Below are 26,846 nucleotides of genomic sequence, written 5' to 3'. Positions count from 1 at the left end.
CATTGGTCTAATGAAAGCTTCATGCCGCCAAAAAACTGAGCACGTCACAGAGTGTGTTTTAAAAAAAATAAATAAATGAAAGCGGGAAAAATCCATATTAGCCGAGTCATTGTTTAAGCCGCGGGTTCAAAGCGTGGGAAAAAAGTTGCGGCTTATAGTCCGGAATTTACGGTACACATACAGTACCAGTCAAAAGTTGAGACACCTACTCATTCAGGAGTTTCTTTATTTTTACTATTTTCTACATTGTAGAATAAAAGTGAACACATATGGAATCATGTAGTAACCAAAAAAGTGTTAAACAGATCTAAATAGATTTTGTATTTTAGATTATTCAAAGTAGCCACCCTTTGCCTTGACAGCTTTGCACACTCTTGGCATTATCTCAACCAGCTTCATTAGGTAGTCACCTGGAATGCATTTCAATTAACAGGTGTGTCTTGTTAATTTGTGCAATTTCTTTCCTTCTTAATGAGTTTAAGCCAATCAGTTGTGTTGTGACAAGGTAGGGGTGGTATACAGACAATTGCCCTATTTGGTAAAAGACCAAGTCCATATTATGGCAAGAACAGCTCAAATAAGTAAAGAGAAATGACAGTCCATCATTACTTTAAGACATGGTCAGTCAATCCAGAAAATTTAAATAACTTTGAAAGTTTCTTCAAGCGCTATTACGAAACTGGCTCTCATGAAGACCGCCACAGGAAAGGAAGGAGTTACAGAGGATAAGTTAATTAGAGTTAACTGCACCTCGGATTGCAGCCAAAATAAATGCTTCAGAGTTCAAATAACAGACACATCTCAACATCAACTGTTCAGAGGAGACTGCGTGAATCAGGCCGTCACGGTCGAATTGCTGCAAAGAAACCACTACTAAAGGACACCAATAAGAAGAAAAGACTTGCTTGGGCCAAGAAACACGAGCAATGGACATTAGACCTGTGAATCCGTCCTTTGTTCCGAGAAGTCCAAATTTCAGCTTTTTGGTTCCAACTTTTGTGTCTTTGAGACGCAGAGTAGGTAAACGGATGATCTGCACATGTGTGGTTCCCACCGTGAAGCATGGAGGAGGTGTGATGGTGCTTTGCTGGTGACACTGTCTGTGATTTATTTACAATTCAAGGCACACTTAACCAGCATGGCTACCACAGCATTCTGCACCGATACGCCATCCCATCTGGTTTGCGCTTAGTGGGACTATAATTTGTTTTTCACAATCAGCCAACCTCAACCCAATTGAGATGATTTGGGATGAGTTGGACCGCAGAGTGAAGGAAAATCAGCCAACAAGTGCTCAGCATACACTACTGTTAAAAAGTTTTGGGTCACTTAGAAATGTCCTTGTTTTTGAAAATAAAGAACTTTTTTTGTCCATTAAAATATCATAATTGATCAGAAATACAGTGTAGACATTTAATGTTGTAAATGACTATTTTAGCTGGAAACGGCTGATTTTTAATGGAATATCTATATAGGTGTACAGAGGCCCATTATCAGCAACAATCACTCCTGTGTTCCAATGGCACGTTGTGTTTGCTAATCCAAGTTTATCATTTAAAAGGCTAATTGATCATTAGAAAACCCTTTTTGCAATTATGTTAGCACAGATGAAAACTGTTGTTCTGATTAAAGAAGCAATAAAACTGGACTTTAGACGAGTTGAGTATGCGGAGCATTAGCATTTGTGGGTTTGATTACAGGCTCAAAATGGCCAGAAAGACTTTCTTCTGAAACCCGTGAGTCTATTCTTGTTGTGAGAAATGAAGGCTATTCCTTGCGAGAAATTGCCAAGAAACTGAAGATCTTGTACAGCGCTGTGTACTACTCCCTTCTCAGAACAGCGCAAACTGGCTCTAACCAGAATAGAAAGAGGGGTGGGAGGCCCCGCTGCACAACTGAGCAAGTATATTAGTGTCTAGTTTAAGAAACAGACGCCTCACAAGTCCTCAACTGGCAGCTTCATTAAATAGTACCCACAAAACAACGTCAACAGTAAAGAGGCGACTCCAGGATGTTGGCCTTCTAGGCAGAGTTCCTCTGTCCAGTGTCTGTGTTCTTTTGCCCATCTTAATCTTTTCTTTTTATTGGCCAGTCTAAGATATGGCTTTTTCTTTGCAACTCTGCCTAGAGGGCCAGCATCCTGTAGTCGCCTCTCTGCTAGTGGTGCTCCGTCCTGCTCCTATAGTTGTGATTCAGAGAGACTGATGGGGCCTCAGGTTAACCCCCTAACAGGTGCTGCCTTCAGCCTGCCTTCTATAGAATCTATCAACTGGAACATGGACCCTACAACACACACAAGAGAAGCGACTCTCGTGTTCATTCTGTGGAAAAGCTTTCAGTTTTCCCAAACACATGGAGATCAACCAGAGGATGCACATGGGGGAGTAACAGTTTGGCTGCCACCTGTGCCAGGCTAGTTTCTCCCACTCGTTCAATCTGAAGAGACACCAGAGGGTTCACACGGGAGAAATCCTACAGCTGCCCCCGGTGTGAAAGGGTGTTCTTCCACCTGCACCAGCTGAAGATGCACCTGAAGGTCCACACGGGATAGAGGCCATTCACCTGCACGCACTGTGGAAAGAGGTACACGGAGAGTAGATTCAGGATACACCAGCAGAAAATGCACACAACAGTAGTATAGTGATGTAATGTAGTACTAGTTAGTTTGTAGTTAATTCTGTTAGTTTAGGATGTAGTAGGGAACTGGATGAGGTGAACTGAGAAAAGAATGAGTATGATGAGGCAGAGTAGATGATATGGTGATGGTTGATGTGATGGTGTCTAAAAATGATTCACTAATGAAAAGTGACAACCTTGTCCTGTTGTTTGATGCTGGGGGGGTTATGTTTTGTGTCTATCCCAACTCCCCCTGAGACACCCTTGGGGCCTGGGGTCACGGCCAGGGATCAGCCATTATTGATGGCGACCCTGGAGCAATTAGGGTTCATTTTTTTATTTAACAAGGCAAGTCAGGTACCAGATTTATAGAAAATGTTTACTGTTACCATAGTGAGAAGTTATTCTACTTGTCACGTATCGTTTTGTGCAATAAAAGTACTATACTTAACGTTATGTGAGTATGACCATTTTGTTGAAATTAAATACAAAATTGACTGTGCTGAATGACTTGGTTATTTTTGTATCATTGCAGGGACTGAGTTTCCCTTATCTCAGTCGAACCAAAACGTTATACTTAATTCTTTAATCAACACATTGACTTTTTTTCCCCCATAATAAACTCCAATGGCTCAATATTGTTAGGTACTTAAATCACAGTGTTCAAGATGGGGCTTGACAGTAGTTAACATTTCCTAATATCATGTTTCTGTGTGTACAGCAAAGAGTTTCTTATATAAACTTTTATGCTTTTCTGTTAAATTTGTGTTTACAGTCTGCAGTCAATGAGGACCTACTGATATCCAGTGTTGATGGCGGGAGAGACTGGACCTCTGAAGCGGCTGATCATAAACACTGGCCCCGGATCAGGAGCCGTCCCTTTTCGTTTCCGTGTCTGAACCGCGAGGGACAGAGACTCCACCACCACATAGAACACAACCAGTGGACAGGTGGACTGAACAACCTCAGACCTTGTAGTCATCAGAGAGACAGAGGCTCCAGTCAGGGATCCAGTCTGCAGCCCAGACCCTTCTCTTCACAGTCTCAGTGCAGTGATGAAGCAGGGCCTGAGGCTGATAGAGAGAGACCCTCCTGTTCCTATGATACAAATACCACAGTATCGATGATGAACTGAGCAGGTCATCTTTGGCTCTAGCCTTCACAGAGTGGTGGGAGTTTCCCCCAGGTGGGAGTCTAACAGGAAGCATTTCTTCTCCTTCAGGATCTTGTCTAATGCCTGGTGAATGGGTTCAAAGAAAGCCTGGACCTGGGTCTAGCCTTCCTCAGTTGCCTCATGGTTACCCCACCAATAAAGACAGGGTCAGGTTGAGCGTTCACCAGAAGAAGCACGTAGCCTACAACACAGCACACAATCCCAACAACACCCAAACAATGGCTAGAGGTTAAGGAGGGAGCTCAAAGACTAACCACCTGAGGGTGGTGGCTCCTGCTTCTACCTCTGGTGTCATTGGATCACAGCGTGGGAGGCTAAGCAATAGGATGGACACTGACAAGCCGTATGCCTGCCGCACGTGTGGGAAGTGATTTGCTAATGCAAACTACAGTATGTGAAGGAGCACCAGACCGTTCCCACCAAGGAGAGGCCCTACAAGTGTAAACTATCATACAAGACCTCCTTCCTGACTAATGTTAACAGACATAGGAGTGTCCACAATGGAGAGAAATCGTAGTGGTGTGGCTTGAGTTTTACGCAGGGGATATCTGGGAACCATTCTTTAGCTGATATTATAGTTATCATGTGAAGTGTCTTGGGGTATGAGGGTAATTAACCACACACCCCTTATTAACTAATTATTTGAAACAGGTTTGTGTAAATACCTGTTTTTAGAGCAACAGTAAACCAAGGCTAGGACAAGGACAGTTTAATATTTACCTTACTGAGGTGATGTAGCTCGAATAAAGTAATTTATTTTCTACACTATTCTTGCTAACAGTTTTTTCTAAACAAGTCTGCGCTGAGCTTGAAATATAATGATCATAGTACATTTGATTTGTAACGTAATAAGCAGTACGGTAATTCAAAGAACAGCGCGCATAACTTAATTTAACCACACCCTTTCAGCTACAATGCCAACCAATAAGATCCTTTCTCTCAGTGTAAACGGAAGTGAATAGTGGCCAAGAATAATTTCCACATTAGCGTTTGTCGTTCTTTAGCTGTGCATTAACACATTGTAATTAAAAATATGACTCATTTAACAGCATAACATACTTACACCAGGTAGTGTTTAATTCACGTTGGAGACGGGACTTGGTTGATAATTGTTCTCGGTAACTGCTAACGTTGGCTAGCGAACAATGGATAAATGTATGGTTTTTCACACTCAAATAGCCTCCATCATGGAGGTGCTGGCGAATGCAGCCGTGGCCGAGATCTGTAAACTCGTAGACGACGACTATGCAGTGTTTCGTTTGGAAATAACACAAAGCCAGAAAGAAAACAGGACATTGCGGAGGAAACTACAGCTACTGGAACTGAAGGTGGCACGGGAGCGCGTCCTCGCCAGTCGTCCCAGAAGTGTCAAGATCGTCGACAGATACAGAGGAATGGCAAGAGGTAGGCCCTTTCCCCTATGCGCATGTGTGACTTGTGTTTACCACAGATGTTTATCACAGATATGGTTAACCGGAATTGGGCCTTGGTCAGTTTTTTAGATAGTATGCAATAATCTCCCTGATTACTAAGCCATCTTGCACAACAATATCACATTCTAACTAGTTTCTTTATTTACTGCATTTCGTTCAATAAATAGTATACCAAGAAGTTATGAGAAGTGTTACCTTACATCCTGGCCAATTCTAGACAGTGTCATTAGTGTACTGTTGTGCAATGACCATAGCTAACCTAACCACCTCTTTTCCCCCAATCACTCTCTCAGGTGAAGGACATCTCACTGGAGGCCACAGGAGGGTTGTGAAGCCAGCTGAACACAATACATGGAGAGATGACCAACCAATCACTGTTGATGAGGGGAGTGGAACTTCACCACAGCACGTTATTGTGATAGAGGTTAGTGTAATAGTGTTGTATAAAAAATGTGTTACTTTGTAAATCAAATGTGGCCTGTTATTTCAGCAATTCTTTCCTCAGCTATTCACTTGCTTACATGTACAGTGCATTCGAAAAGTATTCAGACCCCTTCCCTTTTTTCCCATTGTTACATTACAGCCTTATTCTAAAATTAAATACATTTTTCCCCCTAATCAATTTACACAAAATACCCCATAATTACAAAGCGAAAACAAGTTAAGATATTTTTGCAAATGTATTAAAAATAAAAAATATACTTTATTTACTTAAGTATTCAGACCCTTTGCTCTGAGACTCAAAATTAAGCTCAAGCGCATCCTGTTCACAATTATCATCCTTGAGATGTTTCTAAAACTTGATCGGAGTCCACCTGTGTTAAATTCAATTGATTTGACATTATTTGGAAAGGCACACACCTGTCTAAACAAGGTCCCACAGTTAACAGTGCATGTCAGAGCAAAAACTAAGCCGTGATGTCCAAGGAATTGTCCGTAGAGCTCTAAGACAGGATTGTGTTGAGGCACAGATCTGGGTAAGGGTACCAAAATATTTCTGCAGCATTGAAGATCCCCAATAACAGAGTGGCCTCTATTTTTAAATGGAAGAAGTTTGGAACCACCAAGACTCTTTCTAGAATTGGCTGCCAGGCCAAACTGAGCAATCAGGGGAGAAGGGCCTTGGTCAGGGAGGTGACCAAGAACCCGATGGTCACTGTCAGAGCTTCAGAGTTCCTTTGTGGAGATGGGAGAAGCTTCCAGAAGGACAACAATATCTGCAGTAGTTCAATCAGGCCTTTTATGGTAGAGTGGCCAGACAGAAGCCACTCCTTAGAAAAAGGCACATGACAGCCCGCTTGGTGTTTGCCAAAGGGCACCTAAAGGACTCTCAGACCATGAGAAACAAGATTCTCTGGCCTGATGAAACCAAGGTTGAACTCTTTGGCCTGAATGCCAAGCATCACATCTGGAGGAAACCTGGCACCAACCCTACGGTGAAGCATGGTGGTGGCAGCATCATGCTGTGGGGATGTTTTTCAGTGGCAGGGACTGGGAGACTAGTCATGTTTGAGGAAAAGATGAACGGAGCAAAGTACATAGAGATCCTTGATGAAATCGTGTTCCAGAGCGCTCAGGACCTCAAACTGGGGCGAAGGTTCACCTTCCAACAGGACAACGACCCTAAGCACACAGCCAAGACAACGCAGGAGTGGCTTCGGGACAAGTCTGAGTGGCCCAGCCAGACCCCGGACTTGAACCCGACCAAACATCGGTGGAGAGACCTGAAAATAGCTGTGCAGCGACGCTCCATTTCCAACCTGACAGAGGATCTGCAGACAAGAATGGGAGAAACTCCCCAAGTACGGTGTGCCAGGCTTGTAGCGTCATACCCAAGAAGACTCGAGGCTGTAATCGCTGTCAAAAGTGCTTCAACAAAGTACTGAGTAAAGGGTCTGAATACTTATGCCAATGTTACATTTCAGTTTTTATTTAATACATTTACCAACATTTCTAAAAACCTGTTTTTGCTTTGTCATTATAGGGTATTGTGTGTAGATTGATGAGGGGGGAAAAAACGATTTAATCCATTTCAGAATGTGGAAAAGGCGAAGGGGGTCTGAATACTTTCCGAATGTACTGTGTTTTGTGTGGTCCCCAGGAAGAGTAGCTGCTGCTTCAGCAACAGGATCCTAGCCTCATATTGATGAATTTTATGGCCCCAAAAACTTGCATAAACACAGTGAATATAATGTAGGCTAGTGATGTGCGGGTTGACTCATAACCGCATTGCTCGTGGTTATATCCGGCGGGCGGGTGGATTTAGTGTCATGAAATATTGTGTGGGCGGGTTGAATTTAGAGAAAACAATGCAGCAATTCATATCTATTGGCTTCTTTGTTTTATTATATACATAAGCCAAGCTTTAGGGCCTAACTGTACACGCGCCAAATAGGCTACACAATTGTTTTTTGTTTCAACTACTGTGTTACGATATCACGGGATCCGGCAGTCTAACAGGAGAGTTTGAGCACAAGAGAACCATAGAAAAAAATATGGTCCAAAATGTAAGGTTTTATTTACAAGTGCACTTTACAAGGTGAATATTTACAAAAATGGCTCAGAATGTATCCAACAATTACATCCTGGTAGCCTTTTGCAGTCGACAAATGACAAAAAGGGCAAGAGGTCAAAATAAAGAACAATATCATGCAATAGCAACTAAATGGCTACGAAAGGCAAAACGCATAAAGCCTATAACAGGCCAAAAAAAACTCACTCAACTGAGATTTTGTTTAGCAACACGTTAAGTTCTCCATCTTCACAGCAGTTCTACTGATAACGGTAAAGAACGGGCTTATATACCCAGAATACCCCAGCACACCCAATTGGAGAGAAACCATACCAATGCACACTAAGCGGCTACATGGCTAGATCATTGTTATAGACACTAAAAGGAAATCTGATAGACAAACTTAAATCATAATTGCTACAGTTATTGGTTAAGCAATACAATGGATCATTTTCCGAATATAGCATGACTCCAAAACGGGACTAACCAATGCAATGACCGATTACATGAGGTGTGAAGTGCGTGCGCTAGCAAAACTGCTTGCCCGACACCAACGGATGGCAGGGAGCTCGGCCCCAGTGATGTACTGGGCCGTATACACTACCCTCTGTAGCGCCTTGCAGTCGGATGCCAAGCAGTTGCCATACCAAGCAGTGATGCAGCCAGTCAAGATGCTCTCAATGGTGCAGCTGTAGAACCCTTTGAGGATCTGAGGGCCCATGCCAAACCAACAGGTAGCCTATTACAATGAATTAAACTTGTAAAATAAAGCACATTCTTTCTACTAAACAAAGGAACTAGTGCTTTAGTTTGATACTTCTAATAGCACAAAAGAGTGGTGCACTCATAAGTGTAATGCAGTTTATACACTGAACAAAGATTTTACTGAGTTACAGTTCATATAAGGAAATCAGTCAATTGAACTAAATCCATTAGATCCTAATTTCACATGACTGGGAATACAGACATGCATCTGTTGGTCACAGATACCTTTTTTTTTTAAAGGCAGGGGCGTGGATCAGAAAACCAGTCAGTATCCAGTGTGACCACCATTTGCCTCATGCATCGTGACACATCTCCTTCGCATAGAGTTGATCAGGCTGTTGATTGTGGCCTGTGGAATGTTGTCCCACTCTTCAATGGCTGTGCAAAGTTTCTGGATATTGGCAGGAACTTAAACGCTGTTGTACACGTCGATCCAGAGCATCCCAAACATACTCAATGGGTGATATGTCTGGTGAGTATGCAGGGCATGGAAGAACTGGGACATTGTCATGGTATCTCTGTGCATTCAAATTGCCATTGATAAAATGCAATTGTGTTCATTGTCTGTAGCTTACGCCTGCCCATACCATGACCCCACCGCCACCATGGGGCACTCATCATAATGTTGACATTAGCAAACCGCTTGCCCAAACAACGCCATATACGCCGTCTGCCCGGTACAGTTGAAACCAGGATTCATCCGTGAAGAGCACACTTCTCCAGCCAGTGGCCATCAAAGATGAGCATTTGCCCACTGAAGTCGTTTACGACGCCGAACTGCAGTCAGGTTAAGACCCTGGTGAGGAAGATGAGCACGCAGATGAGCTTCCTTGAGATGGTTTCTGACAGTTTGTGCAGAAGTTCTTCAGTTGTGCAAACCCACAGCTTCATCAGCTGTCGGGGAGGCTGGTCTCAGACAATCCCGCAGGTGAATAAGCTGGATGTGTAGGTCCTGGGCTGGCGTCGTTACACGTGGTCTGTGTTTGGACATACTAACAAATTCTCTAAAACGATGGAGGCAGCTTATTGTAGAGAAATTAACATTCAATTCTTGAGCAACAGCTCTGGTGGACATTCCTGCAGTCAGCATGCCAATTGCACTCTCCTTTGAAACGTGAGACATCTGTGTTAGTGTTGTGACGAAATTGCACATATTGGAGTGGCCAAAGTGCACCTTTAATGATCATGCTGCTTAATCAGCTTCTTGATAATCTATCCACCTGCCAGGTGTAGCATATCTTGGCAAAGGAGAAATGCTCACTAACAGGGATGTAAACAAATTTGTGCACAAAATTTGAGAGAAATAAGCTTTTAGTGTATATGGACATTTTCTAGGATCTGGAGAACGGTGGTTTGACGCGACGAGAGAGCAAATCATCACATACTGTTCAAAAGGCCTAAATATTCAAAAATAAATGAATAGCCTAAATGTTGAAGAAAAACAATTATTCAGTAAATTTTCAAGAGAGAAAAAAGTGAACTGTACAGCGCATTTTCTATATTTGCAGGCCTACCTGTTGGGGTAAAACGCCAGCAGGGGTAATCGCTCCCCTGCCTGTACTTTTCACAGAAACCACTTCATGTTACAATTTCTTCTCCCAACACTTTCCCTGGATGCCACTACTCTTTCTCAACAAAAACATCTGTCTCATCACAATTTAAGCCACTCAACAAAAATGATTTTGAGGTAGGGTGAGTTTTTACCCAAAGTTACCCTACAATTGATCCGTGTTCATTCAGCCCCACTCTCCGCTATGGACTCATTGTGAAGCAGTAACTTACCACTGCTAAAAACTCGGTTTCAAAATGGTGCAGTTCGCGCATATTTAGGAGTTGAGAAATAAATAAAGTAGGAATGGAAATCTAGGAACCCCCTCTTTTTAACAAAGGCCATTAAAACCATTTCCCCCGCGAGTGCATTATGAATGGTTGGGCATTGACTGCTTGTCAGTGCATGTTTCCCTCTCGATGGCACTCGCAAGTCGCAACTTGAATGTGCCTTGAGAGTAGGGTTGGGACGATATAATTAAATTTTATATTGTGATATTTGGAGTAGCATATCGTAGAAGAGGTCTCCCCAAATATCGCCCAATCCTACATAATAGAATATTTATCTCAAATAGTACGCACAACAAGCCAACTAGTAAATAGATAAGCTATTCTAGTATGGGAATGCCTGGTTTTGTTCGTCGTTACTCGTTTTGTTTGCAGAGGAAATTAAATGTGAACTGTTCTAGCGTCTTCAATGTGCGCCTTTTTCATGTGGCATATTTTTTTGCCGTGGCGCGCCGCTAAATGACTGCCGTGGGAAAACTACAGTAGAACACACTGTACTGTCCAAACTTGTGAAACAGACATCTATGAAGGTTTCAAATTTCGTCGTCCTGATCAACCAAAGGTGGTCTTGTTTGGGGGCGGAGCTCATTAGAATAATAGCCAGTGTGTAGAATACACATATTTCTCCACCTTAGGGTACCTATTCAGGATATAATGAAGAGAATGATATTCATATCCATAATTATGCATTTCTGCGTAGTACAGATCAGGGACCCATGATGTAATTCTGTTAACTTCAGATACTGTAATTCAATAACCAAAAGGCATTTCTTCAATCTCAGCGTGTCATGTCATAGCTGACACCCCATTATTTCTGCAGACATCTTTGAATCTTAAGTCAGAGCAGATATTTAAGTTTTTGGAAAAAATGGTTGCATAAAAAAAACAGAGGGAGATTTTACCATAATTCTGTTACCAAAATGTGCATTTGTACAGTTCTTCCGTAAGTGTTGTGAAATTTACTGTATAAATTATTCAAAGTAGTCCTTGTGCATAGAGTTGTATGGTTTGTTAAACTTTGAAATCAATTATTTTAGTTTGGCATACATTTTAAAGTGAAATCTGAGTAAAAGCGTAATTCCATTACGATGATGATCGGGACCTGTTAGTGGTAGTTTTGTGATAAATGCACTGTGCTAAAAAATAATCCAGTGTATATATAAAAAATATTTAGAGAATTTTTCTAAACGTTAACGATCCCAATTTTAATTTAAATGTTCACACCCCTAACAGTTAATAACCTCCTTTTCTTGTGTCAGTCGGCACATGCAGAGGCCTCGGGTCCTGGAGGATTCTCTCTGGTCAAGCAGGAGAGGACTGAAGGAGAGGACCCACGAGACAGCACAGACATCCAGACTGGAGCAACGGCTGGAGTGGAACTCCCTTCAGCAGCACCCCAGCCCAGGACCCGACGAAGCATCACTGTGGTCAGTGTAACGCCATCCTCAAGTCATAGACCGACACAGAGACTTTAACTGTAACAAAGGCTCTTACACACTAAGGCTGTCACCGAAAAAAATAAATCTTAGTCGAAAGAAAAGACAACTCTAGGTCGATCAATCATATCAATATATGCACTGAGCTTGTCTGATGCTTTAAGCAAACTGTTTGATGAAATAATTAAGACACAAATGACTAGAGGGAGTTCGACCGCAATTGATTTGATTGTGCCGCCTGGCTCAGACTTGCTGCACTTTGTTTAAAAAAAAAAAAGACAGTGACTGTGTGACTAGCCCCCGTTGTCTCTCCCTCTCCTCCCTGCTGCAGTGACCATCAGTGTGTATAGCACTGTCTGTGCTGAAGTCGCAACATAGCCTAATTACAGCCATTTCTGACTGAAAAGTTATGTCACCAAAATCTAATTTGTTTAGGAAAAACATTCCCTATTCCCTCAACCCTTGCTGTCTTTATGTGACACATGCACGTGACCTATAGCATATCATAATCACATCAATAAATAGGTTCTAACAAACTGAATGCCGTAACTCATGTGACAGCAAAATGGATGCAGAGGACGTGACAAACTCAAAACGGGGAATGTTTACTGGCTGCGCAGGAGGTAAAAGGGAAGTCAGATGAATACATTTGACTAGTTGTGGAAAATACTGTAGCTGAAGAAAAATAAGGTATGGAGTATGCGCTGCGTGCCAAACAGATTACATATTACAATATAATTTTTCTGACCATTTTGGAACTATGTAAATACTAAATAGATAAGGTTACCAGAGAATCTGTTGTAATTTTTTTTTTTTAAGCCTTTATTTCTCATCTCCTAACTCTGCTGCTGCCTCCGCCGCATTGTTCTCAACACCAATATGCTGGTTAACTTTGCTATTATGCACATAGCAACATGGTCTAGGAAAAGGAGCCAATTCAGAGCACTGATGTGTTTCAGGACCACGGACACCGACCGCTATCCAACGCGGGAGAAAGCGCATTTATTATAATAAAGATTTTGTGTTGCACCACAAATAAAGGGCAGAGATTTCATAGATTAGAGGGAAAGCTTAGAGACAAATCCAGAAGTTGCGAACCACACTTAAACTCGCTCAGGCATTGCGACCCAGTGTCTATGCCTTCCAATTCAAATGTCCTTTTCGATCAGGTATTGAACTCAAAACAGAGCTAAAGCCCAGCCTCAGGGAGGGGGAGCCACATCAGGCAATAGAAAAGAGGAAAGGGTCCTATGCATGTTCTGTTACAAAGGCTTCAGCAGCTCCCAGAAGGTGGCGATCCACAAGAGGTTCCACAAAGGGGAGAAACCCTACAGCTGTACCCAGTGTCATATGCGCTTCACCCATGCTGGTGACCTGAACAGGCACCAGATGGTTCACACAGGCGAGAAATTGTTTGTCTGCCACTAGTGTGAGAAGAGGTTCTCCCACATGCACTAGCTGAAGATGCACCAGAAGGTCCTCACGGGAGAGAGGATGTTTGCCTGTACACACTGCGGGAAGAGGTTCTCAAAGAGGAGTTATTCCACACTACAGCATAGTTTAGACCAGGGCTGCCCAACCCTGTTTCTGGAGGTTCAGTCCAATCCTAATTTAGCCTATCTGATTCAGCTAGTTAAGGTCTTGTTGAGCAGATAATTAGTAGAATCAGGTGTGTCAAATTAGGGTTGGACTGAAAATCCACAAGACGGAAGATCTCCAGGAAGAGGGTTGGGCAGCCCTGGTTTAGATCAAACCATACATTAAAGACAAAGATTAATGTTTTATTGTTAACAGAAAAGATCCACAGATGTATTTGGAATAGATGTATTTCAGATGTATTACAGTGTTGAATATTCCTGGGTAGAATATTGCATCCAGACGTGTGATATAAGGAATATACAGTACCTTCGGAAAGTATTCAGACTTTTTCCACAAAAAAGAAAATAATCCTCAGCACACAAATTGGGCCGGGGGAGATGGCTGCAGTTTTACGGGCTCCTAACCAATTGTGCAATTTTGTTTGTGTTATTTGTAACATATTTCTGCCACCGTCTCTTATGACCGAAAGGAGCTTCTGGATATCAGAACAGTATTTACTCACCTCGTACTGGACAAAGATGTTTTCTTTAACGAGTCGGACGCGAAGGATTTACTTCAGACATCAGACAAGGCCCAAATCCCTGTCATTCGCATGAAGAAGAGACGGAGATATAGGGGACGTAGGTCGGAGTGCCTTGTAAGAATCCGACGGCGAGTAGTTAATCCGCCTCTACCATCAGTCCTATTATCATTGGATAATAAACTAGATGAGCTCTGATCAAGACTATCCTACCAACGGGACATTAATAACTGTAATATCATATGTTTCACAGAGTCGTGGCTGAACGACAACATGGATAACGTACAGCTGGGTTTTCCGTGCATCAATAAGTGCATCGATGACGTCGTCACCACAGTGACCGTACGTACCCCAACCAGAAGCCATGGATTACAGGCAACATCCACACTGAGCTAAAGGGTAGAGCTGCCACTTTCAAGGATTGGGACTTTAACCCAGACGCTTATAAGAAATCCTGCTTTGCCCTCCGACAAACCATCAAACAGGCAAAGTGTCAATACAGGACTAAGATTGAATCCCACTATACCGGCTCCGACGCTCATCGGAGCAAGCAAACTATTATGAACTACAAAGGGAAGCACAGCCACGAGCTGCCCAGTGACGAGCTCACCAGATGAGCGAAATTATGGGCGGCAGGTAGCCTAGTGGTTAGCGCGTTGGACTAGAAACCGAAAGGTTGCAAGATTAAATCCCCGAGCTGACAAGGTAAAAATGTCGTTCTGCCCCTGAACAAGGCAGTTAACCCACTGTTCCTAGGCCGTCATTGAAAAAAAAGAATTTGTTCTTAACCGACTTGCCTAGTTAAATAAAGGTAAAATACAATTTTAAAAACTTCTATGCACGCTTCGAGGCAAGCGTAAGAGCACCAGCTGTTCCGGACGACTGTGTGATCACGCTCCCCGTAGCCGATTTGAGTAAGACCTTTTAAAAACTGGTCAACATTCACAAGGCCGCATGGCCAGATGGAATACCAGGACATGTACTCCGAGCATGCGCTGACCAACTGTGTCTTCACTGACATTTTCAACCTGTCCCTGACCAAGTCTGTAATACCAACATGTTTCAAGCATATCACCATAGTCCCTGTGCCCAAGAACACCATGGTAACCTGCCTAAATGAGTACTGACCTGTAGCACTCATGTCTGTAGCCATGAAGTGCTTTGGAAGGCTGATCATGGCTCACATCAATGCCATTATCCCAGAAACCCTAGACCCAGTCCAATTTGCATACCGCCCCAAAAAATACACAGATGACGCAATTTGTATTGCACTCCACACTGCCATTTCCCACCTGGACAAAATGAACACCTACGTGAGAATGCTATTCATTGACTACAGCTTAGCATTCAACACCATAGTGCCCTCAAAGCTCATCACTAAGCTAAGGACCCTGGGACTAAACACCTCCCTCTGCAACTAGATCCTGGACTTCCTGACGGCCGCCCCCAGGTGATAAGGGTAGGTAACACAACTGCCACGCTGATCCGCAACATGGGCCCCCTCAGAGGTGCGTGCTCAGTCCCCTCCTATACTCCGTGTTCACCCATGACTGCATGGCCAAGCATGACTCCAACACCATCATTAAGTTTGCCAACGACACAACAGTGGTAAGCCTGATCACCAACAACGATGAGACAGCATATAGGGAGGAGGTCAGAGACCTGACAGTGTGGTGCCAAGATAACATCTCCCTCAACGTGATCAAGACAAAGGAGATGATTGTGGACTACAGGAAAAGGAGGGACGAGCACGTGCTCATTGACGGGGCAGCAGTGGAGCAAGTTGAGAGTTTCAAGTTCCTTGGTGTCCACATCTTTAGTATACATATCTGATCTCACCCTATTTGGCATACACCAGACAGCGCTTTATAACCATTATAGACTTACTAAATATACCTACACACTAACAAACACCTACTGTACATGTCAAAATAGTTTAGTCAGATTTGTCTGATGACTTGACTTATCATAGCTGACTTATTTTTACCCACAACATATTTATGTCCACCATGATGGGTTTCACAACAATAAAATAATGACAGGTCTCATGTAGTGGAGATGGGTAAACACTCCATGTTTGTGCATGTCTGTGTGATCTGTATCACCTGTCTCTTCCAGGAGGAGGAAGAAGATCCAGAGGTGCAGCTGGTAAAGGAGGAGGGTCTGGGGAACCCTGAGGGAACCATGGTCATGGAGGACAACCAGACTACACCACCTCCTGAACCCACAGAGGAACCAGCTGAGCAGCACAGGACCACACATAGTCTCACTGAGGTGAGCCCACTGTCAACTACTGTCTGTATGGTATTAGGTCAGGGTCCATATCCACAAAGCCTCTCTGAGTAGGAGTGCTGATCTAGGATCCGTTTTGTATTTTAGATAATAATGAATAAGACTATATAGACAGGTGAGGACCTGATACTCGATCAGCACTTCAACTCAAAGGATATGGGCCCAGGTCTTGATTAATTTGTTTTAAGTGTGGAACCATGCCTTTTGAATTATCAAACCATCAAAGAGTGTCAAGTAATCAAATCAATTAACATGTTTTCATAGCAATCCCTCGTTGCCCAATCAGAAGATGCTCCATAACAGGGTGCAAATATCCGATTTCAGTAACACTTTACATGACACCTAGCATCATAACACATTTTGACACGGTCATATCCATGTAATAATATGTCATAACAGCTGACATAACTTGTCATATGGTCATAGCACATATTTACACATGTGACATTATTGTATGGCACCTACATAAGTGTCAAAACCCACATTTATTCAACTGTGTTTTTTCCCTGCCAAGAAGTTTCTTTTAGTTTTGAAAGTTTCTTACATCCTTTGTTGTTGTTGTAATGAATTCTTTAGTGGTATTTTTGATTTCATCATATTTTAAATAACATCATATAGAAAATACACTGTCATGAAGCGATGTTATGAGATATTATGACACAGTTATGACAGTGTTATGATGCTAGGTGTCAAGTAAAGTGTTACCCACATTTCTTAATCCAACATCCTCTCACTCTCTCTTAGTCAGTAGACATGGAGGATGGGAAGCCTGATCTGCTGTTAGTCAAAGAGGAGACAATAGAAGACGGACCAGAGATGGGGGAGCAAGGTAAGGGAGACATACATATAACCTACATACAGTAATAAATCTTCCTGACAATTTATATCTTCCTTTTCTTCATTCATAAAATTAAATCAATATAACTTCTGTTTATATAGAAAATATTAATGTATGAACTTGACCAGATAATTGACCAAAATAATATCCATATGTAGCGTTCTCTTTCATGTTTGTAAAGTTTATTTTCTACCCTCTTCCTGCAGGTGATTGGATGGAGGCTAAAAGAGGAGACTGGGTGGCCATCTCTGATTACCAGACCCAGACAGGTGCAGCCAAGGGCCCAGGGGACATCATCACAGAGCAAGCCAGGACCAGAGGCGAGGTCAGTGGATGGGACAGCGTCCTCAACTCTGGGCTGGGGAACAACACTGTTAACCAGAAACAGACAGTCGAACACAAAACAACTGAATTTAGTCTCCATGCCAACAGACTGGCTGAGACCAGGGCGAGGTGTAGATTTGGTCTGTGGGGACGGGGAGGTGTCCGTATGTGGAGGGAGAGAACAGACACAGACTCGGCTAGTGATGCTCCATCCTGCTCCTATAGTTGTGATTCAGAGAGACTGATGGGGCCTCAGGTTAACCCCCTAACAGGTGCTAGCTTCAGCCTGCCTTCTATAGGATCTATCAACTGGAACATGGACCCTGCGACAACACAGACACTCCCTGGCCTTCATGCTCCTCACACTCTTCTTATGTTAAACCAGACCTCAGACAATGCCAGTGCCTCAACACTAAATGGCTACACAAGCCCATTGACCAATGACAGTAGTATAGATGGAATCAGTAAAGGTGGCAGTGCCAAGGAGAAGCGCTTCCCGTGTTCGTTCTGTGGGAAAGCCTTCAGTTTCCCCAAACACGTGGAGATCCACCAGAGGATACACACGGGGGAGAAACCGTTCGGCTGTAGCCAGTGTCACATGCGCTTTGCCCAGGCTGGCCACCTGAAGAGGCACCAGAGAGTCCACACAGGGGAGAAACCCTACAGCTGCCCCCAGTGTGAGAAAAGGTTCTCCCACCAGCATCAGCTGAAGCTGCACCAGAGGGTCCACACAGGGGAGAAACCCTACGGCTGCCACCAGTGTGAGAAAAGGTTTTCCCACCAGCACCATCTGAAGATGCACCTGAAGGTCCACACGGGAGAGAGGCCGTTCGCCTGTACCCACTGCGGGAAGAGGTTCTCAGAGAGGAGCTCTCTCAGGATACACCAGCAGAAAATGCACACAGCCCATGTATAGAGTATAGTGATATATAGTACTAATTCGTTTGTTTGCAATTAATTATGTTGGTTTTGGATGTATAGGGAACTGGATGAGTTGAACTGAGGAAATAATGAGTATGATGAGGCAGAGTAGATGATATGGTGATGCTTGGTGTGATGGTGTCTGTAAAAATGCTTCACTGATGAAGAGTGACAACTATGTCCCTTTAGGTTGATACTGGTGTTTTATAATAAGGAAATGATGGTGCCTTAATTCATGTTTACTTTAAATAAAGTAGTGAAGATGTGTAAGGTTTAACCTTTTCCAAAGTACTTTAAAATGTATTTTATCAAAGCAAGGGTACTAGATTTACAGAGAAGTTATTCTGCAATGAACAAAAATAAACGCATCATGTAAGAATTTCAAAAATGTTACTGAGTTAGTTTATAAAAGGGAATCAGTTAATAAAAATGAATTAATTAGTCCCTAATCTATGGATTTCACATGACTTGGAATCAGTGTTGTGTTCAAGACCACCTAAAGCGAGACCAAATCAAGACCGGAAGGGGGGGCGAGACCAGAAAGATTTGAGTCCAATTCAAGACGATTGGTATTTGTCCAATCACCACCATTGTAAGAGTTAAACATGTCCAGTATTTCTTTAAGAATGGTGAGGGAAAAAATGCATGCCAAGGGAAAATAGAGCCACTCTACAAATGATTACTAACCCAAACAGTGGGGAACAATGAGGGCCTTCTACAGCTTCAGAGAAGGGCTAAGGATTTATAAAATAATTATGCTATTTCCATTACTATTTTCAATTATGTTCTGATTTAATCTATTGCATTTTTGTTGGAAAGGGTTAACACTCAAGAGAAAAAAAGATCCAATCAGGATTTCTCTTTGGTGGTCTCTGGGTAGATAAATCTAGCTTGCCAAGTAAGCCATTGGCTAGGCCACCAGAAGTGATCTGCCACTCAACTGTATAAGGGCCAAATTTTGGCATGACAACCAATCACATTTTGACTTGTAATGAATGGGTTGAACCGTTTTTACAAAAAACATATGGAAACGTCTTCCTTCTCAAAGGCCAACAGCGAGCAGTAGTTATCTCACGGCCTAGCTAGCCATCTTTCATTGTAGGCTAGTTTGCAGTGGCTGCAGCAGTTATTGAAGATGATGATGTTGCTAATTTGTTAGCTTCTCCCTTTTCAAGATTAACTTCAAACAAGAAGTTAAGTTTCAAATGATCATCATCTGGTGAGTTGAACTGTTTTATTGGACCTCACTTGCTTTTCTTAGCCATCTATTTGAAAATAACTTGTGTTGCATTTAAACTTTAGGTTACCGGTTACTTTGTGCTGAATGTTTTTTTTTTTTTTAAATGATGTGTTATATATATTTTTTACCCCCTTTTTTCTCCCCAATTTCGTGGTATCCAATTGTTAGTAGTTACTGTCTTGTCTCATCGCTGCAACTCCCGTACGGACTCGGGAGAGGCTAAGGTCGAGAGCCATGTGTCCTCCGAAACACAACCCAACCAAGCCGCACTGCTAACACAGCGCGCATCCAACCCGGAAGCCAGCCGCACCAATGTGTCAGAGGAAACAATGTACACCTTGTCAGCGTGCACTGCGCACGGCCCGCAACAGGAGTCACTAGTGCGCGATGAGACAAGGATATCCCTGCCAGCCAAACCCTCCCTAACCCGGACGACGCTAGGCTAATTGTGCACCGCCCCATGGGCCTCCCGGTCATGGCCGGCTGCGACAGAGCCTGGGCTCGAACCCAGAGTCTCTGGTGGCACAGCTAGCACTGCAGTGCCTTAGACCACTGTGCCACCCGGGAGGCCCCTTTGTGCTAAATGTTAAATGTTTTTTGCAGTGGCAAGTAATAGTTCTACATTTCGATTAGGAAATGCTTTGCCTAATGGTTGTGTTTTTGTTTTCTTATGATTGGGACCTATTGGCTTATAATCTCTGTGTGAATGGACTGCTTATCCTTTAACATCATGCTGCAGTCTTTCCATCGGTCCCAAAACAACCTGCCCAGCGGAAGCAATTAAGTCTAGCAGCCCAGCTGATTGGCAAACATACTGCAAATTAAGAAATCATGTGACTAAACTAAATAAAGAGAAATTATAACGAATTATGGTAAAAAGCTTTGGGGCATCTTAAATGAATTTTTTTGGAAAAAAAGCCATCTTGGCTCCTTCATTCATTGAATCAGATGCCTCATTCATCAAAGCCCACTGATTTTGCAAACTACTTTAATAACTTTTCATTGGCAAGATAAGCAAACTTAAGGTATGACATGCCAGCAACAAAACACTGACACTACACATCCAAGTATATCGGACCAAATTATTAAAGACGAATTGTACTTTTGAATTCCATAAAGTCAGTGTGAAAAATGTATTGTCTATCAACAATGACAAGCCACCGGGGTCTGACAATCTGGATGGAAAATTACTGAGGATAATAGCAGACGATATTGCCACTCCTATTTGCCACATCTTCAATTATAAGCCTACTAGAGTGTGTGTGTCCTCGGTCCTGGAGGGAAGGTAAAGTAATTTGGCTACCCAAGAATAGTAAAGCCCCCTTTACTGGCTCAAATAGCCGACCAATCAGTCTGTTACCAACCCTTAGTAAACTTCTGGAAAAAATTGTGTTTGACCAGATACAATGCTATTTTACAGTAAACAAATTGACAACAGAATTTCAGCATGCTTATAGGGAAGGACACTCAACAAGCGCAGCACTTACACAAATGACTGATGGTTGGCTGAGAGACATTGATGATAAAATTATTGTGGGGGCTGTCTTGTTAGACTTCATTGCAGCTTTTGACATTATCGATCATAGTTTCTGCTGAAAAAAAAACGTATGCGTTATGGCTTTACACCCCCTGCTATAATGTGGATAAAGAGTTACTTGTCTAACAGAACACAGAGGGTGTTCTTTAATGGAAGCCTCTCAAATATAATTCAGTTAGAATCAGGAATTCCCCAGGGTAGCTGTTTAGGCCCCTTGCTTTTTTCAATTTTTATTAACGACATGCCACTGACTGAGTATAGCCAGAGTGTCTATGTATGCGGATGACTCAACACTATACACGTCAGCTACTACAGCGACTGAAACGCTCAAAGAGTTGCAGTTAGTTTCAGAGTGGGTGGCAAGGAATAAATTAGCCTTAAATATTTCTCAAACTCTAAGCATTGTATTCGGAAAAAAACAGTCACTAAACCCTAAACCTCAACTAAATCTGGTAATAAATAATGTGGAAATTTACCAAGTTAAGATGACTAAACTGCTTGGAGTAACCCTAGATTGTTAACTGTCATGGTTAAAACATTGATGCAGTAGTAGCTAAGATGGTGAGAAGTCTGTCTACACAAAAGTGATGCTCTGCCTTCTTAACAACACTATCAACAAGGCAGGCCCTAGTTTTGTCGCACCTTGACTACTATTCAGTCGTCACAAAAAAGGACTTAGGAAAATTGCAATTGGCTCAGAACAGGGCAGCACAGCTGGCCCTTGGATGTACAGAGAGTTAATATTAATAATATGCATGTCAATCTCACATGGCTGAAAGTGGAGAAGAGATTGACTTCATCACTACTTTTATTTATGAGAGGTATGTTGAATGCACCGAGCTGTCTGTCTGAACTACTGGCACACAGCTCGAACACCCATGCATACCCCACAACACATGCCACAAGAGGTCTCCTCACAGTCCCCAAGTCCAGAACAGACACACAGTACTACATGGAACTCTATTCGACATCAAATAACTGACGCAAGCAGTAAAATTAGATTTAAAAAACAGTTAAACACCTTATGGAACAGCGGGGACTGTGAAGCAACACAAACAATGGCACAGACGCATGCATACACACACACGATAACATGCACACTATACATACACATGGATTTAGTACTGTAGATATGTGGTAGTGGTGTAGGGGCCTGAGGGCACACATTGTGCTGTGAAATCTGTGAATGTATTGTTTTTAAAATTGTATAAACTGCCTTACTCTTCCTGGGGTCCAGCAAAATTATCTGCTGCTTTGGCATAATAAATACAAATACAAGGTACCCTGTGTTTTCCTAATGTTTTTTTTATTAGTATTCCTATATCTTTTTCAGATTTGCACACTCAAAATCACTTAGAAAAACAACAAAAATGTGATGTTCTATTTTTTTTTAAGTCCACAACAATGCTTAACCTCTCTGGGCCAGTGGGACGTTAGCGTCCCACTCTATTCAACAGCCAGTGTCGCGTGTCGCGAAATACAAATACCTCAAAAATGCTATAACTTCAATTTCTCAAACATATGACTATTTTACACCATTTTAAAAGACAAGACTCTCGTTAATCTAACCACATTGTCCGATTTCAAAAAAGCTTTACAGCGAAAGCAAAACATTAGATTATGTCAGGAGAGTACCCTGCCAAAAATAATCACACAGCCATTTTCAAAGCAAGCATATGTGTCACCAAAACCACAGCTAAATGCAGCACTAACCTTTGATGATCTTCATCAGATGACACTCCTAGGACATTATGTTATACAATACATGCATGTTTTGTTCAATCAAGTTCATATTTATATCAAAAACCAGCTTTTTACATTAGCATGTGATGTTCAGAACTAGCATACCCACCGAAAACGTCCGGCGAATTTACAAAATTACTAATGATAAACGTTGACAAAATACATAAATTATAAGAATTATAGATACAGAACTCCTTTATGCAAACGCTATGTCAGATTTTAAAATAGCTTTTCGGCGAAAGCATATCCTGAGTACATAGCTCGGCCATCACAGGCTAGCTAATTTGACACCCACCAAGTTTGGGGCAACCTAAACTCAGAATTACTATTAGAAAAATTGGATTACCTTTGCTGTTCTTCGTCAGAATGCACTCCCAGGACTTCTACTTCAACAACAAATGTTGTTTTGGTTCCAAATAATCCATAGTTATATCCAAATACCTCCGTTTTGTTCGTGCGTTCAGGTCACTATCCGAAGGGTATTTCTCGTAAAATAGCGATAATATTCCAACCGGACAATGTTGTATTCATTCAAAGACGGAAAGAAAAAAATTGAGAAGTCTCGTGAACGCGCATCTCAGTCTCACTGTCCCCAGGCAGGCCACTTACAAACTCTGCTGCTGTACTTGCCCAGAGACAGGAGACGCGTCATTCCGCTTTCTGAACGCTTTAGAGAGCCAATGGAAGCCTTAAAAAGTGTCACGTAACAGCACAGATGCTGTAATATCGATAGAGATGCAACAGAAGGACAACAAATTGTCAGACAGGGCACTTCCTGCATGGAATCTTCTCAGGTTTTGGCCTGCCATATGAGTTCTGTTATACTCACAGACACCATTCAAACAGTTTTAGAAACTTTAGTGTTTTCTATCCAAATCTACTAATTATATGCATATTCTCGTTTCTGGGCAAGAGTAGTAACCAGTTTAAATCGGGTACGTTTTTTATCCGGCCGTGAAAATACTGCCCCCTAGCCCCAACAGGTTAAACCACATCCCAAGACCATTTTGGAGGTCTGGGGAAAATCAGAAAACTATTTGGGGAGGTGTGGAGTATTCTTTTTTTGTTTTTGCTCAATCTGATAGGGTGGGCCTGGCCATGCCTGCACCCCTGATGAAAACAGGGCATGATAACTGAATTGTGCATCACAAATAGCCTACTAACAAAGACTTTGGCCCAAACTTTTTCAATACCTGGTTTGCATACCCATTTACTTGTAGATATCATAAGTTGAAACGTCTTTCCTACCTACCCTACTGGCTACCGATGTCATTCTTCCGAGAGCTGCTCCATGCCAAAACCAGAGCTGTGCGCGCTTAATGCCTGTAGATGATATTCTGCTGAAACTAGGCTATCTAGCTTCTGGGCCTGAGTAGCAGGCAGTTTAATTTGGGCACACTTTTCATCCAAAATTCCGAATGCTGCCCCCTACCCTAGTGAAGTTAAGAACTTAATGGTTGTGCTGTTATGTTTGCACTTTCTATTGAAACGATAATGTTACAGAGTCTAGTTGATAGGTAATCGACTAGCTGGGCTGTTCCCCATATGTAAGGACTTGTACAATGCTTTAATCTAACATATCATACAAAGCGGTTTTATGCACTTACTGAATGGAAGCTGATAATGAGTTTTTTTACTCCGCTGGTCTCTGGAAGAAATTAGTCAGACAGAGTCAAGACTGAGTACAAATGTATTCGACACAAGACTGAGACACTCAAAATGTGGTCTCGAGTACTACAACACTAAGAATACAGATATGCATCTGTTGGTCACTAAATGTAGGGGCGTGGATCAGAAAACCAGTCACTATCTGGTGTGCCATCTGCCCGGTACAGTTGAAACCAGGATTCATCCGTGAAGAGCATACTTCTCCAGTATGCCAGTGGCCATTGAAGGTGAGCATTTGCCCACTGAAGTCAGGTCGAGACCCTGGTGAGGTCAACAAGCACGCAGATGAGCTTCCCTCAGACGGTTTCTGACAGTTTGTGCAGAAATTCTTTGGTTGTCCAAAACCACAGTTTAATCAGCTGTCCGGGTGGCTGGTCTCAGATGATCCCGTAGCTGAAGAAGCCAGATGTGTAGGTTCTGGGCTTGCGCAGGTACACATGGTCAGCAGATTTAAAAATAATAACCTCCAGTAGCTCCATATTGATACTTGAATCACAGTGTTAGAGATGGGCTTGACTGTGGTTTACATTTTATTATAAACTGGGTGGTTTGAGCCCTGAATACTTAACACCCGTATACCATGGGGATGACAAAACATTTATTTTTACTGTTCTCATTACATTTGTAACCAGTTCATAATAGCAATAAGGCACAAGGGAGCGTGGTATATAAATGTTTCATGTTTCTGTGTGTACAGCAAGAGTTTCTTATATAAACCTTTTATATGCTCTTCTGTACAATTTTGTGTTTACAGTCTGCACTCCATGAGGACCTGTTGATGTCCAGTGTTGCTGATGGGAGAGACTGGGCCTCTGAAGCAGCTGGTCACAAACCCTGGCCCCGGATCAGGACCATGGATCAGGAGCCGTTGCTCTTCTTTCCCGAGTCGGAACTAGGACTGAACCACGGGGGACAGAGACTCCACCACACCGAACACAACCAGTGGACAGGTGGACTGAACAACCTCAGTCCTGGTGGTCATCCGAGAGACCGAGGCTCCAGTCAGGGATCCAGTCTGCAGGCCAGACCCTTCTCTTCACAGTCTCAGTGCAGGGATGAAGCAGGGCCTGGAGCTGATAGAGATATACCCTCCTGTTCCTATGATACAAACACCACAGTATCCATGATGAACAGAGCAGGTCACCCTGGGCTTCAGCCTTCACAAAGAGTGGTGGGAGACCCCCCTGGCGGTAGTCTATTAGGAAGTCTGTCTTCTCCTTCAGGATCTTGTCTAATGCCTGGTGAATGGGTTCATGGGAAGCCTGGGTCCAGCCTTCCTCAGCTACCTCATGGTTACCCCACAAATAAAGACGGGGCCAGGATGGGTGTTCACCACAAGAGGTACCTAGCCTATAACACAGCACACAATCCTAACAACACCCAACCATTGGCTAGAGGTCAAGGAGGGAGCTCAAAGATTAACCACCTAAGGGTGTTGGCTTCTGTTTCTACCTCCTCTGGTATCATTGGGTCACAACACGGGAGGCCGAGCATTAGAACGGACACCGACAAGCCATATGCCTGCCCCACGTGTGGGAAGCGCTTCGCTGAGGCGAGCTATGTGAAGAAGCACCAGACCGTTCACACCAAGGAGAAGCCCTTCAAGTGCAAACTATGTTACAAGAGCTTCTCTTTCCTGAGTAACCTTATCAGACATAGGAGTGTCCACAATGGGGAGAAATCGTAGCATGTGGCTTGAGATGTCTGGGAACCATTCTTTAGCTGACATATTATAGTTATCGTGTGAAGTGTCTTTGGGTAAGAGGGTAGTTAACCACATATCCCTCATTAACCCTTTGTTAACTTGTCATTTGAAACAGGCTTGTGTAAATCTGTTTTTGGAGAGACAGTAAACCTAGGCTAGAACAAGGACCGTTGTTTTACCTTACTGAGGTGATGTAGATGGAATAAATTAATTATTTTCTCTTCTACTCTATTCTTGCTAACACAATGTTCTTTCTAAACGAGTCTGCGCTCAGCTCGAAAGATAGCAATCACAGGAGATTTTATGTGTAATGTACACTGAACAAAAATATAAACGCAACATGTAAAGTGTTGGTCCCATGTTTGAGCTGAAAAAGATCCCAGAAATGTTCCAGATGCACAAAAAGCTTATTTCTCTAAAATGTTGTGGACAAATTTGTTTACATCCGTTAGTGAACATTTCTACTTAGCCAAGATAATCCATCCACCTGTCCAGTGTGGCATATCAAGAAGCTGATTATCATTATTTTCTCTTCTGCTCTATTCTTATGAACACACTGTTCTTTCCTTACAAGTTAGTCACGAAACGTGGCCTTCAAATTATGCAAACACTGTGCACATATACATTCAATAATGGCAAACCGTCCCTTTACAAGTCAGAATGTTTAATAAACTTAATTTGAATTTA

The 26,846-nt window shown here is 42.6% G+C and overlaps 1 protein-coding gene and 1 long non-coding RNA gene across 3 annotated transcripts; one reads left to right on the top strand and one right to left on the bottom strand.

Annotated features, from left to right (window-relative positions):
* Positions 1 to 208: 208 nt before the first annotated feature.
* On the bottom strand, positions 209 to 5,077 carry LOC106610157 (uncharacterized). Its single transcript, XR_001329859.3, has 3 exons — positions 4,854 to 5,077; positions 3,414 to 3,714; positions 209 to 2,571 (listed from the first exon to the last, which is right to left on the bottom strand). It is a non-coding gene; the product is annotated as an uncharacterized LOC106610157 (long non-coding RNA).
* Positions 4,915 to 26,846, top strand: LOC106610124 (uncharacterized). 2 transcript variants are annotated; one of them, XM_014209294.3, is made up of 7 exons: positions 4,915 to 5,194; positions 5,517 to 5,647; positions 11,596 to 11,763; positions 16,010 to 16,165; positions 16,928 to 17,012; positions 17,228 to 17,346; positions 25,209 to 26,846. In XM_014209294.3, exons 1-7 carry the CDS (start codon positions 4,936 to 4,938, stop codon positions 26,139 to 26,141), a joined length of 1,851 nt encoding a protein of 616 aa, XP_014064769.3. In that variant the 5' UTR covers positions 4,915 to 4,935; the 3' UTR covers positions 26,142 to 26,846. The 2 variants fall into 2 exon arrangements, with proteins under 2 accessions (XP_014064769.3, XP_014064770.3); XM_014209295.3 differs by lacking the exon at positions 25,209 to 26,846 and having other exon boundaries at positions 17,228 to 22,325.

This window comes from Salmo salar, chromosome 08 (assembly GCF_965601325.2).
Source record: "Salmo salar chromosome 08, fSalSal1, whole genome shotgun sequence".
Classification (NCBI taxonomy): Eukaryota; Metazoa; Chordata; class Actinopteri; order Salmoniformes; family Salmonidae; genus Salmo; species Salmo salar.
Note: the sequence above shows the minus strand (reverse complement) of the source record. Positions and strands in the feature narration are given on the sequence as shown.

Bases quoted from the DNA above. Each gene is read 5' to 3' on its own strand.
- LOC106610124 (XM_014209294.3), top strand. From the start codon at position 4,936: ATGGATAAATGTATGGTTTTTCACACTCAAATAGCCTCCATCATGGAG. The intron at 5,195-5,516 runs GTAGGCCCTTTC...TCACTCTCTCAG, and splicing joins ATACAGAGGAATGGCAAGAG to GTGAAGGACATCTCACTGGA. The intron at 11,764-16,009 runs GTCAGTGTAACG...TGTCTCTTCCAG, and splicing joins CCCGACGAAGCATCACTGTG to GAGGAGGAAGAAGATCCAGA.